The 14,902-nt window shown below is 37.2% G+C and overlaps 1 protein-coding gene across 2 annotated transcripts in view; it reads left to right on the top strand.

Annotated features, from left to right (window-relative positions):
• Dcc (DCC netrin 1 receptor) overlaps positions 1–14,902 on the top strand; it is a 1,150,309-nt gene that overhangs the window by 1,056,629 nt on the left and 78,778 nt on the right. For both annotated transcript variants that reach the window (XM_036204806.1, XM_036204805.1), the window contains exons 22-23: positions 7,630–7,695; positions 13,476–13,638. In XM_036204806.1, coding sequence (XP_036060699.1) covers positions 7,630–7,695; positions 13,476–13,638 — 229 coding nt within the window. The remainder of the gene's footprint in view (positions 1–7,629; positions 7,696–13,475; positions 13,639–14,902) is intronic.

Below are 14,902 nucleotides of genomic sequence, written 5' to 3'. Positions count from 1 at the left end.
CTCACCTTCTGTGGAAACAAAAGCAGAAGAACCTCTCAAGGCCATACAGGCCTCAGACTCAAATTTTGAAGTCAAGGTATTTTTAAAATATATAGGTTAGCTTAACTTAGCAGTCCCCACAATCAAATGTCTCTCAGCAGTTAGCTTAACAGTCAAAAAATCCAAAGAAAACACAACATACATAATCCAGACTCTGTATGTTTTCCATCCTCACATGGTTCATTTTCTTTATATTACTTTCCTCCCCTTTCTAAAGACTTTATCTTATTATTTTAAAAATCTATGCTTTTAATTTAAGGCTGTATGTATATTTTTTCTCTTTTCTCTAAGCATGTCTTTTTTTCTTTCTTTTTTTTTTTTTTTTTTTTTTTTTGGTTTTTTCGAGACAGGGTTTCTCTGTGCAGTGTCGGAGCCTGTCCTGGATCTTGCTCGGTAGACCAGGCTGGCCTCAAACTCACAAAGATCCACCTGCCTCTGCCTCCTGAGTGCTGGGATTAAAGGTTTCTAAGCATGTCTTTTAAATACACCACGACCCATTTAGAGGTCTTTTTGTCTGAATGTTTTTGCTGTGTTTCTTAACTCTTTTTGTCTGTATGAACAAAAGCTAAAACCACTATGCAGTGTGCTATGTGTCCTGGAGATGCCCCTGTGTACTGCAGAAGGAATCTGCTATGATGTAGCTCAAGCATGCACACCAGGGCATCTCTGTGTGAAGGCCCACATGAGAGACACAACAAGGAAACTATTTGGGGCTCCATTTATGTGTTCTAGAACCTTTTGTTTTTAGACTTTCTCAGGCTTTATATGGATGTATGGGCAGCATGTTGGAGAGCCATATATAAATGGAGTTTCTCTGTCCTGCCCTGTTCCACAGCTGCTTTTAAATAATCATTCTGAGGCTTATATTAATTATAAATGTTTGGCTGATGGCTCAGGCTTATTACTAGCTAGCTCTAACATTTAAATTAACCCATACCTGTTATCTATGCTTTGCCACATGGTTCGTGGCTTCTTACCACATTTTCTACATGTCTTGCTTTCCTCAGCAGCTGAATGGCTGGCCAGCCTCTACCATGACTCCACCCTTCTGCTCCCTATATCTTTGATTGGCTTTCCTGGCCAGACTTATTCTGCCTGGTTATAGGCCAAAACAACTTTATTTATCAACCAATGAAAGCAACACATGTTCACAGTGTACAGAAAGACTATCCCCACAGCAGACCACTCCAGAATGGATGACAACTCACAAAAGCTGGCAAAGGAGAACACAGCCTGCAGGCAGCTCAATAGGTTGTAGATTGTCTTTTTTGGGTGACTTGGTAGATCTGATCCTCTTCCAGAAGATCCTTGTTTCTTCTGTCTCCAGTCCCTGCTTCCTGCAGGCAGCTGAGTTTGTATCAATCTTAGCTTGTCTTAGAGGGAGTCTCAAAAGTCTTCTGTTTTATCGGTTCTCTTGAAGAAGGATGAGCCTAATGAAATCAGTCACTTTCAGAGACTTCTAGTACTGTTTTTATTAATTTCCTTTTTGTCTTGAGGAGCTTACCTATAGTGCGGAATGGTTAAATATCAAAGGAAACTGCTAAACAACAGAACAAAACTTTCCTATTGAATGTATGGATACAGCATGAGTAGATGTGTGTGTGTGTGTGTGTGTGTGTGTGTGTGTGTGTGTGTGTGTGTGTTTTGGAGGGGGAATTTCAACAGTCTCATTATTTATATCCACCAGCAGGATGTGTATAGTTTAATGTCTTCATTCAGCAGCTTTCCCTTGGAGAAGAATGTACCCTGTATCTTCTCTCCTTTCTCTGTATGACTTATGGCTTCATCTAAACACAAGCACTTTGCAACCCCAAGTTTGGGATAATCTTGTATAGCACTCTGGGGAGAATCATTCTGTGGACTTTGAGAGCAGTTTCTATTTATGAACTACATAAGGCTGTGCCTCATCGTCCATGGTATCAGGGTCTGGTAAATGAGCTGCTAGGAAGGCTTTGTCATCCAAGAAAACCCTTATATATTGAAAAAAAGAATGATGCTTTAGAGTTTTGTAAAGGACAGGGCTGAATCTAAAAGTGATTTCTGAGATTCTTCTTGATAGCCATTGTGTCAGATGTGCTAGAGACAAAAAGAAATAAGGAGAGACCAGTGGAAATAAACAACTTCAGAAAGTACCACCAACCTCCACCCCATGAACAGATAGTTGGCTTCTGTTCTATTAATAACTGAATTGTTAATCAGTTCTACATCTAAATTTATGTTAATAATAATTACAACAACTAGTAAAGTACTGGGCTTTAAAAATAAGGCTGATTGTAATATAGACCATCAGGGTCAGGTAGCAAATTTTCATAATGGGTCATAAAATTCAGAATTGTGAGGTTTTCTTTCCTTGGTATCTTGAAGGAGAAAGTCAACTGCTTAGTTGGGATTCAAGATATTATTTTTTTGTTTGAACTCTTCGGTCCCTTTTTAATTATTGCTCATTTTCTTTAGTTCAATGTCAGGAATGCGAGGCTCAGAATTGATAGAATGTTTAGAAATAAGTACATGAATATTTATATTATATATTGTACTATAGCATATAAATTATATATTTCCATTTACATATTTGATTAGTGAAGTAAGATGTTCACATTAAATTGTTTTGTTGACTGGCATCTCTCATCTCCATATTTAGTAGTCCAGAAAAGTCTGACAGTGCTGATTTTATTTACTGGTCATAGAAAAAAAATGCATTATTTGTGTGTGTGTGTGTGTGTGTGTGTGTGTGTGTGTGTGTGTGTGTGTGTGTTATCCTACCTTAGGCAGTTCCTCAGGGAACCATCCCCCCCCATGAATTGGTCAAACTACGCATTTGCCTGAGGATGTCAATACTCAGAATTAAATTAAGATGTCCACCAAGAGCAAGCATTTAGGATAAAAGAATCATCCGTATAAATTCCCTATGTACAGGATGCCATGGCTAGCAGATACCACAATTAGTCCTTCCTTTCATTCTCACAGCACGTTCTTTTCCACAGCCATCTGCTCACAGTACTTGTCTCATTTATACATGAAATTCTAATCTTAATTTCTAGTTTGATTTCTAAGGATTCTTATAAATTTATTTTCTTCTTAGCAAGTGTCAATCCTATTCACAGTAAATGGTGTACAGACAAGAATGAGAATAGAAAAATAAAGCTAAACTTTCATTATTAAAATGCACAGAGAGGGATGCACACAATGCTTTTCTCACTCCAGGCAACTCAGTCATTCCCCAACCCCCACCTACTTGGCAAATTATTGCTCTCGGAATCTCTGCAGGGGGCAAATTTAACCAAAGGTTTTGAAGAAGGGAAAAGACTGCGCGTTTACTCAGCACTAAATTTCACATGAGGTGAGAGTTCTAGCTGCTGTTGCATCTGAAGCACTAATGTTTTCCTTCGCCCGGTGATTGCTTTTTTGTTTATTTAAACATGGTGCATTGGACCTTAGGAACAAGTGAGCAGCTACTTTCTATTAATATGTATTTGAAAACTCTTGGCTGTTCGTTATTGCTCTGTTTCCTGGGTTTTGATGTCCTGATATCTTTGCCCAAAGTCAGCAGTATTATCAACTGCATGATGAATTGATCTCTTACACACATATCTTGCTGCTGACAAATCATCTGTTTTAAATATATCTCAATGTGATCTGTGGGCTGGACAGCAAAATTGTATTCAGGTGGCATTAATGGATCTTCTTTATCCATTGGTGTACAAGACAGAAAGTCGATGCAATTTTCGTCATTACCCCTGGAATTATTCTCAGAAAACCAATTCTAAGATCAGGAAGATAACTCCGTGCTCTGCATCCTTGGGAGGTTGTGCACCAAGTATTTGTTCGATGACCAATCTGCCCATTTGATTTAGATTATGGCCCATATGTATTTCTCTGGGGATTGATAGTGTGGACCCTCTGAATCCCCATTCAGAGAAGATGGATTAAAGATGAGATTACAGTTACCACATCCAACTTCCTAAATGGCCTCTGCACATTAATGTCCCACTCCCCTTCCTGAAATTATAAATGTCCACAGAAAAAAGTAGATCCTAGCACCAAAACTCCAACATAATTCATCTTTTCTAGGTGCTGGAAAATTATTTATCTTGGGAAATAGTATCCATCTGTGCTGCAAGTGAGGACACAAAATAAACATTAATATAAGTTCATTTTACACACATTGAAAAAGACACATGCATATGCACATATGCACATACACATACTATACCACAATAAAAGTATAGAAGCAATATTTTAAGTGGACTCTGAGAACAAAATCACAAGGAAAAAACTGTAAAAATACAATAAAGTAGAATGCACAGTATTTAGTAATGCATTGAAAAGCATCTTAATTGACAGGAGTCTCTTATCCAGTAGTGAGAGCTCATCACCTGTGCCACTGGGATGAGCATAAAGCAGAAGCTAATTTGCATACTCCCCAAAGGCAGCCATAAGACTTCTGCCCTTCTCATCTTCAATCCGGGGAGCAAATGACAGGGAGGTCACAGACCTGAGCTTACTTTTAAATTTACTCTGGGATCCTCACAAACTTTAAATTTTGTAGATTTAGCATATTATGTAAAAAGAATTTGAGGATTCATAAATTTTAATCATTAAAATTTTAATGCGATAACATTACAACACCACAAATTTTCAGGTATTCCTTATAATGATACTAGATAAATGAAAAAAAAAATTTTAGGAAAATCTGTCAGTGTTGTATAGAAATGGATGAATTAAGTCATGCTCAAACCATTAAACCCAGAGTGAATTACAAACCACCAATAGCTGGTTATTATTAACTATGAATAGGATTATTTAAGCTTTAGACATAATTAACCAATGCTAGCTGCTATCACAGAACAGAATGCTAATGCATCTTTTTATACCCCCCCTTCCCTGAGAATCTAAGAATATGCCCTTTGTGTAGTAAGCATTCAATAAATGTTGAATAAATTATTACCATTTAATTCTCCTTTAATGAAGCTGAGACCTTTGGGATAAGGCAGTAGTTGGAATATTTACCTTGACTGACTTCCATGCAAATGATCCTCCAAATTCTTACTTCGCCTCTATTTCTGTGAATCAATGCTTATGAAATCCACCAAGTTAACTGAACAGATCATTCTAGAGAAGTACTTCCTCAAACATGTATTGTCCTGCCTGGCAACAGCATCATTACTATCATTTCCTTAAGCTCTCTAGTGTCTTCTTGTTTGTTAGCTTCCTGGAACTTGCCTAACAGTGGTGGAGGCATATTTTGTTGCCATTGCAATTACTAGTAGTAGTAGTTATTTGTTACTTGCTGTTCAGGAAAGCCTCCTGTGAGCATAAAAGCATCATTCAGAGAGAGGAAACTTAGCACAAAATTAAAGCTCAATTCCATTGTCTTTAGATCAAGGTATCTTAGGTTCATCAATATCCTGGAAATGAGTTTTGTGCTTTTCCGGATGAACTACTACATGATACCTAAATTACCATAAATCCAATCTTCCTCCTTGATTATATCACGTTTCCTAAAAGAGACTTTCTGATGAGTCCATTAAGAGTTACTTAATTTTATTTTGTTATATCAATCTAGTGAAAAACAACAAAAAGCTAACCATATCAACACACTTAATTTTGGGTATAAAGTGTCCATGTTTTAAGCTCATGCTATTTTGAGTACTTACACAATGCCTTTATCTAGTCCAGCATTCTGGCCTACAGGATACCAGAGGTATTTTCTACTTACTGTATTCTCAATGTATTTGATAGCCTGGTAAATCCAAGTGGTTGCAGACCCATATGGCTTCCTGTCTGAGTAATATATGAATGTGCTTGTGCACTTGTTTTTACATCCTCCCACAAACTAGCAAAGAGAGTTAGAAACTTCATTAAAAAGACATTTGTCAGGAGGCTGGAGAAAAAGGAAAATCCTCCCCAGGCTATCTACCTAATTTCCAGCCAATATAGCATTACTCCCTACAGGAGTCATTTATTGCTGTTACTGGCCTAAGTGATTAGGTTGTTAGCATGTCTTTTGGCTGACTGCTTTGCAATCTAGCACTTTCAGTTGCTGCAAAAAAATATTATTAATATTCATACAGAACTTCAGTTTCACTTCATTTCTTCCAACACTGATCCCACAGTGTGCTATAGGCAAAGCTTCTCCTGTGTTCTTTGAAACTTCAGATGTGTTTATTACATAAGTTGAGTATCTGGAGAAAGGTTAAGACTGTCCACTGATGTAGTTAGCCCACCAAAATGTCCACAGTGTTTTCTCACTTAAATTGTTTTTTACAAGTGAACCCCCAGCTTCCCTACTACATACAAATAGAAATATCCCCCTAATTTCTATTTCCTTCCACACTCACAGTCAAAGCCCAGTGGTGTTTACATATGCCAATTTTTGTGAAAAGCATGATTCACTGTACTTGAATTATATTCTTGAATTAATTTCTTTCATTGCTTATTGGAAGCCTGGTGCCCATGGTGACTTCAACTGAGAACTAATATCCAAAGAATTTTTAAAATTCTGCTCAGAGTCAGTGAACAAAATAGTAAGTTGCTTCTCCACTACACTTTTGCAAATAAAACAATGAAATCCTTAGAGAGCATCAGTGAAAAAAAAGTCAGGTACGCAAAGGAATGTCACAAGTCAAAAAGATAAAGGAACATGTTACCTATCAATGGACCCTAACAAAATCACCTGTTACAGTGGCCAACGCCTTAGTCATTATACTAAGTAGAATTATTTCAGAAACAAATGCTATATGCTGGAACATGTTTCTATAGAGTCAAGTCTCTAATATTTTTCTATAAGTGGTCCACCCAGATATTCTAAAGATCAAAGCTAATCAAATAATTATAGTTCCCCATATTTATGGATAGAATAAAGGGTCTTCTGTAATACAGTATCATTAGTTAACTTTTCATTATCATATAAGTTTTTATTTTTATTAATTTGTGACTCTATTATTTTAAACACAATGTTCGCATCTGTTTCACACCTATGGGAGGCAGAGCTCCCATTACTATAGTGAAGGAGCCTTCTTTTTCTGTGTGTTAGCAACTAATATGTAGACTAGGTAGGTGGGGGCTCTTGATCATATTCTTTGTTCTCTATCTAGTATTTATTCTCAGGCAACTTACTTGGCACGTAGTAGGAAGTATTCCAAGCCACATTTAAAATGAAACCAGTCTTGGCTCGGTAAGACAGCAATGGGAACTGGCTACAAATATGTGATAGGTAGAAGATAACAAACGCTGGCTAGACCTAGGAGCCAGGATCCAAGTCATCTTTATCCTGAAGTCTTCAGGAGAAAGCAAGTTAGTATGGCACTCTTGGGCCTTTTGTATTTGTTTCTTGGTACTATATTAAAAATATTGAGAGGGGAAAAAAAGAAAGAAAACAAGGAGGTTTCATCCCAGAGAACTGAATTTCATTAGTATAAGAATGACAGATTTTTCTTACCCATTGCAAAAATAACATGTATTGAATTGGCCCAAATAATTTGGATCATTCATTGTATGTAGACTTAGAATTTTTCTTTGCTATTTCATTTTGTTTTGTTTGTAGTTCCCTGAGATATGTCCACTAACATTCTAATGTGCTGATACACACAGGTCGTCATGGAGATGGAGGTTATTGGCCGGTTGATACTAACTTGATTGATAGAAGCACTCTCAATGGTAAGTATATAAATTGAGTTCTATTGGATTGGATACACTAATTACACAGTTAATTCTTCAGTATGCAAAATAAATTTTCTATTGACAAGGGCAAGGACTGTGGACTTAGGGTTTTACTGTGGTGATAGAAAAATGATGTTATTAGCAAACTTCACACATACTACCAGGAAATGATGACAATTAGAGGTGGCAGGTGCATGAAAAATAATTAGACAAGTTCCAGTACTGAGCAATCCATAAATGATACAGATCTTTCCTAGTTTGCTTTCTAATATGGTGAGAAAACATTGACCAAAACAATGTAGGGAGAAAAAGGGTTATTTCAGATTAAGTTTTTAGTCCATGTAAGGAAAATCAGGGTAGGAGCTCAAGGTAGGAACCTGTGGATAGGAACTGAAGCAGAGGCCATGGAAGACACTGCCTAGTGTATTACTCCTTGTACATTACTTTGCTTACTTTCTTATACAGCCCAGGACCATTTGCCAATGAGTGGCATCACGCACAGTAGGCTGCACCCTACCACATCAATCATTAATCAAGAAAATGACCCACAGACTTGCCTACAGCCCAGTGTAACAGAGTATTTTCTCACCTGTCTCTAATTAGCTTGAAGGCAACTATGTTTGATAAGTTACTGGGACTTTTAGCTCAAAAGGTATATTTACTCTTTAAATCCCATAATAATATTTTATTATTAGCTGTTCTTTGTATTCTCAAGTTTAGGCAGTTTTCTTGCTCCCTCCAGTGAAATTTTTCCATATAACCGTGGCTTTTAGGGGACTACATAGAAGAAACACCAGGTAATGAACATAGAGCAGACTGAAAGCCACACTCCACAAGCTGGTCACAGTTTTGCTGAAACAGAATCTGAAAGGATAAATTAACTCTAATCAAGGGACTAGTGAATCATGCTTATCATTGGAAAACATGTTGGTTTGGCTTATGAAAGGCAATTAACATATTCAAAATATAATAATATCTGTATTACTATGTATCAAAATATAACAACCTCTAAGATGCTTCTGTTGATCATATATTTGAGATCTCCGGGATGTGTCTGCATTACCACAACCTTTCCGTCTGTTTTCAGTTTTTTGATGTACTTTTCAGTTTGATGCTTCCTACACAGGACTATGTAAAGAAATAATATATTATTTCACATATTTGTAATTTTATGAAAATAACAATTACCCTAAATCCTCTATGCATCCTGCTATAATTTGTCATTATCTTTAAATTCGTTAAGATTTATCCATGTACTGAAAGTAGTTCTCGCTCATTCTCCTTCACTGCCGTACAGTGTTTTGTTTTATAACTAACAGCATTATTTAACCGCTTTAGGAGAGCTGCATGAGAGATTTGATTCATGAATAGATACATTTCCATCTGGGTGGTTTCCTAATAAAAGATCCAGACGGGAAGACAAAATTGTTATTTAATTTGTTTTCTGGTTATGAAATTAGAATAAATAGGAAAATTAAGTGATTACTTTCTATTGTATGCTAGTATAATCAAATGCATAATTTTCCAAGAGGTATTAGTATACTGGTTTGCACACAATGTGTGTGTGTGTGTGTGTGTGTGTGTGTGTGTGTGTGCATGCGCGCGTGCACGTGCTGTGTATTTATACAGCAAGGTTCTTAGTCCACTGTCCCACAGCAAATGATAGAGTCCCCTAATAACTTTTCAATCTCTGCCTATAACTTCCTCTACTATTAATGCCCTTTATTAATAGACAAATAAATTTAGTTTCACTTATATTTTCTATTCATTCATGTTATTACCACAAAATGCTTTACATTGGATAATTTGTAAACAACATGAACTTGTTGTTCACAGTTCTTCCAAAGGCTGGAAAGACAGTTCAAGACCAAGGTTACAGTAGGTTATGCATATGGGAAGACCTTCTTCTTTACCTCACGTATGGTGTATTCTGTGTCCTCCCTTGGTGGAAATGATAACTGGGTTCTCTTGGCTTCTCTAATGAGGACACAGATTAAGTTCATGAAGGGTCCACCTCCATCACATTACCACACCCAGAGGCCTCACCATGGAATCTCACTAAGCTAGAGCTTAGATTTCAACACATTCATTAGCTTGGTGGGTCAAGATATTCAGACCTCAGAGGATGTCCTGAACACATATTCCGGCTAGGTCTAAGTAAGATTAAATTCAGGAAGCTTCCTCCAGGAGGCCCAGATCTTCATGTTTTTTCTCACATGTTCTCCCCCTCATTTCTGTAATCCTTAAGAAGTCAATGTGTAGCTCAGGCAGTCTCTGGTCAACCCAAGGCCAGAGTGCACAGCATTAATGTGAAAGGCATGTGTTAGAACTGAAAACAGACAAGGGGCTTCTCTTGTACAGTAAGTAGACTTGGATATTAATAATTTTGCCCACCAAATGTTGCCAGTTTCATTAAGTTACTCCCATTCAAAGTTTGTCTTAAACCTTAACGTTATACCAGGCACACTTCCTATTTTAAAATGTCAGTCCAGAAGTGCTATTAATGGGCTAGAGAAATGGCCCAGTGGTTAAGAACACCTGTGACTCCTGCAGAGATCATAATTTAATTCCAATCACCTATGTGACAAATAACCACAAAAACAACTGTTTACAGCTCCAGTTCCAGGGGATTCGACATCATCTCCTGACCTCCTTGGGTACTGTGTGCATGTGGCACACAGATATTTTTACACCGCACCCTACACATTTCTTTTGTAACTGAAGAAATGCTGCTAAGACTCCACTGAGTGTAGAGTTCTAGTAGTAAAGTGTAGACATAGGTTTAAAACTGTATTCCTTCAGGAACAAAAACCCAACGTGAAGAACTATCCAGGTGAAAATAACAAAAGATTAAACTACCAAGGTGAGATGGTGAAAAAAGTTCACGAAGGTTGACCTATTTTTTAAAGGTTGCTTTAATTGTGTGAGGAAATGTATGTATATAAATCCCTAAGAATTTATATATATATATGAAAGAGAGGTTCTAGTTCTAGAGTCCTTTTAAGAAATCAGCATTTCCCCTTAGAGCCATTCTACAGAGCTAGCAAGATGCCTGAGTGTATAAGGGTGCTAGCTGCCAATCCTGAAGATCCCTATACCACATAATGAAAAGAGAGAAATAATGTTCATTGTTGGTCTTCTGACCTACACATGCATGCTCCCCTACATACACACATATACATACAGTACATTTATATGCATACATGCATTCATACATACTCTTAAATAATACACTTTAAAATCATCCTAACACACCTATTTTGAGAAATATCAATTTTATGAAGTCATTTGAATAGGAATCCATTCCCAGTTATGAGTATGACAACAGGATAGTACTTTTTGAAGTACAGAATTCCAGAAAATTAAAGAAGGAAACCATATGGATAATGGAGAAGGAGTAATTATCCCCTCATAGCTTTTAGTATTGCTAAGCAGTAATATTGGATGTAAATGTTAATGGTAGAGTAAGTGTAAACCACAGGCAAAATTGTCTTCTCTCAGAAGCTATATATCTTAAAGGATGCAGTCTTGAATAGTGTTAGATTTAGCAACTAAAATTGCAATTTGTTCACATTTGCCTAAGCATCCAACATAAGTAAATTCTTTACAAGAGATTTCAGTTTCAGTATATATATGCTTCTTAACCTATATGTATAAGCAATGAGAAATTATTCAAAATTACACTCAAATGCTTGGGTTTTCACTTCTTAAATGTTGCAATCCCAGTGTGGATCAAACTTAAAAGTTTTGTGTAAGTGCTTGAACTTGTCAAAGCCACAAACTACCAACATGAATATGTCAATCAATAGAATTTTCCTATTTAAAGGATTTAGTCCTCGGATGAAGAATAGGACAGTGATTTGGAGAAATGCATGCCATTACATGCACTTTTTAACTGAATAAGATTCCTAGTGAGGGTAAAATCATAATTAAATTTGACCTAATGAACAATACCTCGCAGGATAAATCCGTGGAGGCAAAACAGATAATGACATTCAGTGACTTCCAGCTAGTTCACAGAAACTGTTGGCATTATCCCTCCTCAGTTTTCTCCATCACTTCATGATGTTTGAGAAAGAGTATGCTGAGTGAATGAGACTGATGACGTACCTGCAATATATCTAGACTCACTGCTGGAGACACAAATTATTACACTGACTGATGGAAGTGAACTGGAAACCCATAGACATGTGGATGGCGAAAGAAAACCTTCATCTCTTTCCTGTACTTATTTTGCAGAAGAATTATGGTGAATATGTGCTCTGACAGAAGTCCTGGCTATTATAAACAATTCAGCAAAGGCCTTTGTGAACTGAGATTCCCAATCAAAGGCCTAGTAATGTTTCAAGGTTTTAGAACGGGGTGGTTTTTCCCAATTAAATATGCAAGTGAGGTCCCAGAAAGCCAAGTCTGTACCTGTATCTCACCCTTAAAAGAAGTCTGCATTGACAAAAATGTGTTAAGTTGTTTTGTTCTGAAACCTCTCACATAATGAAATTGCATACATCTTCCTTAGACTGACAGAATTATGGGGACATTCTGGCTCTCACAACATTAGCTGGGTTCATCCTTCAAAGCATAGTAATAGAATAATAGCTTATTGTCAGGATACTCGGGCAGTTGAAAATAAATTTAGACTCTGCTAATTATTTATGTTCTTTTCCTTTCATGGCACCCTTTCAAAAATTCACTTTTGGATTTCAACTAAAAAAAAAACAACAAGCAAACAACGAAAAATAGTGCTGTAGTTCATGAATCCTCTCATTGTTGAAAGCCTTAATGAAATTGTAGATGCTGAAGAAGCTTCCTAAATATTTTTGTATGTCACGTAGAATTAAAGCTAAATATTTGCAATATGATACTACTTCAATTTTATGATACATTTAATTTTTATATTATACTCTACATTCTTTCTTAATGCTGAACATGCTTCAACTTCTCAAAACATAATTTGTGCTTTATTTTTGTTTGAATGACAACCACCAAGAAAATTGCTTCAATTCCATCTTGCTATACTCACCAAGAATCACCAATTACCTTTGCTAGTAGTACTGCCTGGGATTTGAAAAATCAGTTTAGCAAATTTGACCAAAAGATCTATAGATCATATTTACCACAATTTTGAAACAATGTTAAATTTGACATGTTTCAGTACTTCGATTGCTTTTTATTAATAAAAAGATAAAATTATTAATTAATTTATAAATACTCAGAATTGGCTGGGCAGAGGCAGTGCACACCTTAATCCCAGCACCCCAGAGGCAGAAGCAGGCAGATCTCTGTGAGTTCAAGGCCAGCCTAATTTGCAGAGCAAGATCCAGGAAAGGCTCCAAAGCTACACAAAGAAACCTTGTCTCAAAAAACCAAAATTAAATAAATAAATACTCAGAATTGTTGGGTTTTTTAAATTTTCTTTTTAATTAACATATATAGGATACCAAACCAAAAAAATATTTTTCCTCAAAATTCAATCACATTATCAACTACAACTCATGTTGTAGCATAAGTCAGAACTTCATTTTTTTAAATGATTGGGTAGTATTCTATTAAATTGATGTATTACCATTTTTTAGTTAATTGATATTTACATTGTATCTACTTTGGACTATTTAAAATGAGTTTTCCTGTCCAAGTTTGCATATTTAATGTCACTTGGATCATTTTGTTTTCACTCTTTACCAGGCCATAACAGTAAGAACACTTCACCTTTCTTACATGATGAACAGTGGTGACTACCTCTCCCTGAACCTGAATCCTGTATACTTGCTTTTCCCCAGAACCACCCATTGGACAAATGCATCCCCCACATGGCAGCGCCACCCCTCAGAAGAGCAGCAACCTGCTTGTGATCACCGTGGTCACCGTTGGCATCCTCACAGTGTTGGTAGTGGTGGTTGTAGCTGTGATTTGCACCCGGCGCTCTTCAGCCCAGCAGAGGAAGTGAGTAGCAACCTATTCCAACAGAAAGAGAGTCTCTTCCTTCTTTGACTATATTCCTAATCTCTCTCTCTCTCTCTCTCTCTCTCTCTCTCTCTCTCTCTCTCTCTCTCTCTCTCGCTTCTTTCATAATTTACCATGATGTGCCCCTTATTGTTTGATCCTAACTAAACCCACTTTTGTCCATTGTAACCCTAGAATTAAGGTACAACTAGACTTGCAGATCTCAACAGCACAACTCCCAGAGACAGTCTTGCATTTCTGTTTCCTTTTACTTCTCAGGGGCTGATTCTTCTGTAAATAGCCCTCAGAGAGGGACTCCACCATGCATCTGCTCTAGCCCTCTCTGTAATTGCTTCTAGACAGTTGGAGATATTGTTCCTCCACAGTGCTTATTTATCACATTTGACAGGGAGTCCTGGAGGCAGGTAATCAATGCTTGTTGAATAGATAACTAAATATAGCATATCAAACTCAATGTCATTTCAAATGTACAGAATGCTTAGCCCTTAGGCATTAGAAAAGAAAGAAGAGTCCAGTAATTGGAAAAGGTTCCCATTTCCTGTCTATGTCTAAATGTCAGGAAATAATACCATTAATGGCTTTAAAATATTTTCGTATTTTACAGTTCTTAATTTTACTGTGTACAGAAGGTTGCATCACACACGAAGTTTAGAGTGAACATATGATTTGAACAAAACCCATCCCTTCCAGCAATGCCTCAGGACCAAGACGTTTGCTTGCGTTTGCAGATTCCAGAAGCCACTACAGTCCTCTGGCCATTTGACTTTCCAGGTTTTATCACATTCAGTCTGATATGTATTTTCAGCTGCACTCACTCTCTCGTTGGCTTCAGTTCCTTTTGCTTTGTTCTTGCCTCAGGTTTGTGCCTGAGGCTAGGCTGGAAGTGGCTGGGTTGACCGCTGTCCTCTCCATTCATCGTCAAGAAAGGTTCTCTGGCAACTCCATTTCCCCCTTCTCATGCCTGGCCTTTCCCTCATTCTCTCATACACACTATAGCTCTGTTGATGGTCTCTATTCTATCCCCCAGCACTCTGTGTGGAAATGGAACAGGTGAGGAGTGCACCCTGAGGAAAGCACTAGAGAAACCCAGAGACAGCCTGGGAATTTAATTTATATCCAGCTGCAGTCTTGGGGTATACTGTTTGGAACTGGTAATTACTGGTCAGCCAGTCCACCGCCTGAAAGAAGAGAGCTAATGGAAAATGAGCTTAACAAAGTCAGTCTCAGATGTGAACACTGAGAG

Source organism: Onychomys torridus, chromosome 13 (assembly GCF_903995425.1).
Source record: "Onychomys torridus chromosome 13, mOncTor1.1, whole genome shotgun sequence".
NCBI lineage: Eukaryota > Metazoa > Chordata > Mammalia > Rodentia > Cricetidae > Onychomys > Onychomys torridus.
Note: the sequence above shows the minus strand (reverse complement) of the source record. Positions and strands in the feature narration are given on the sequence as shown.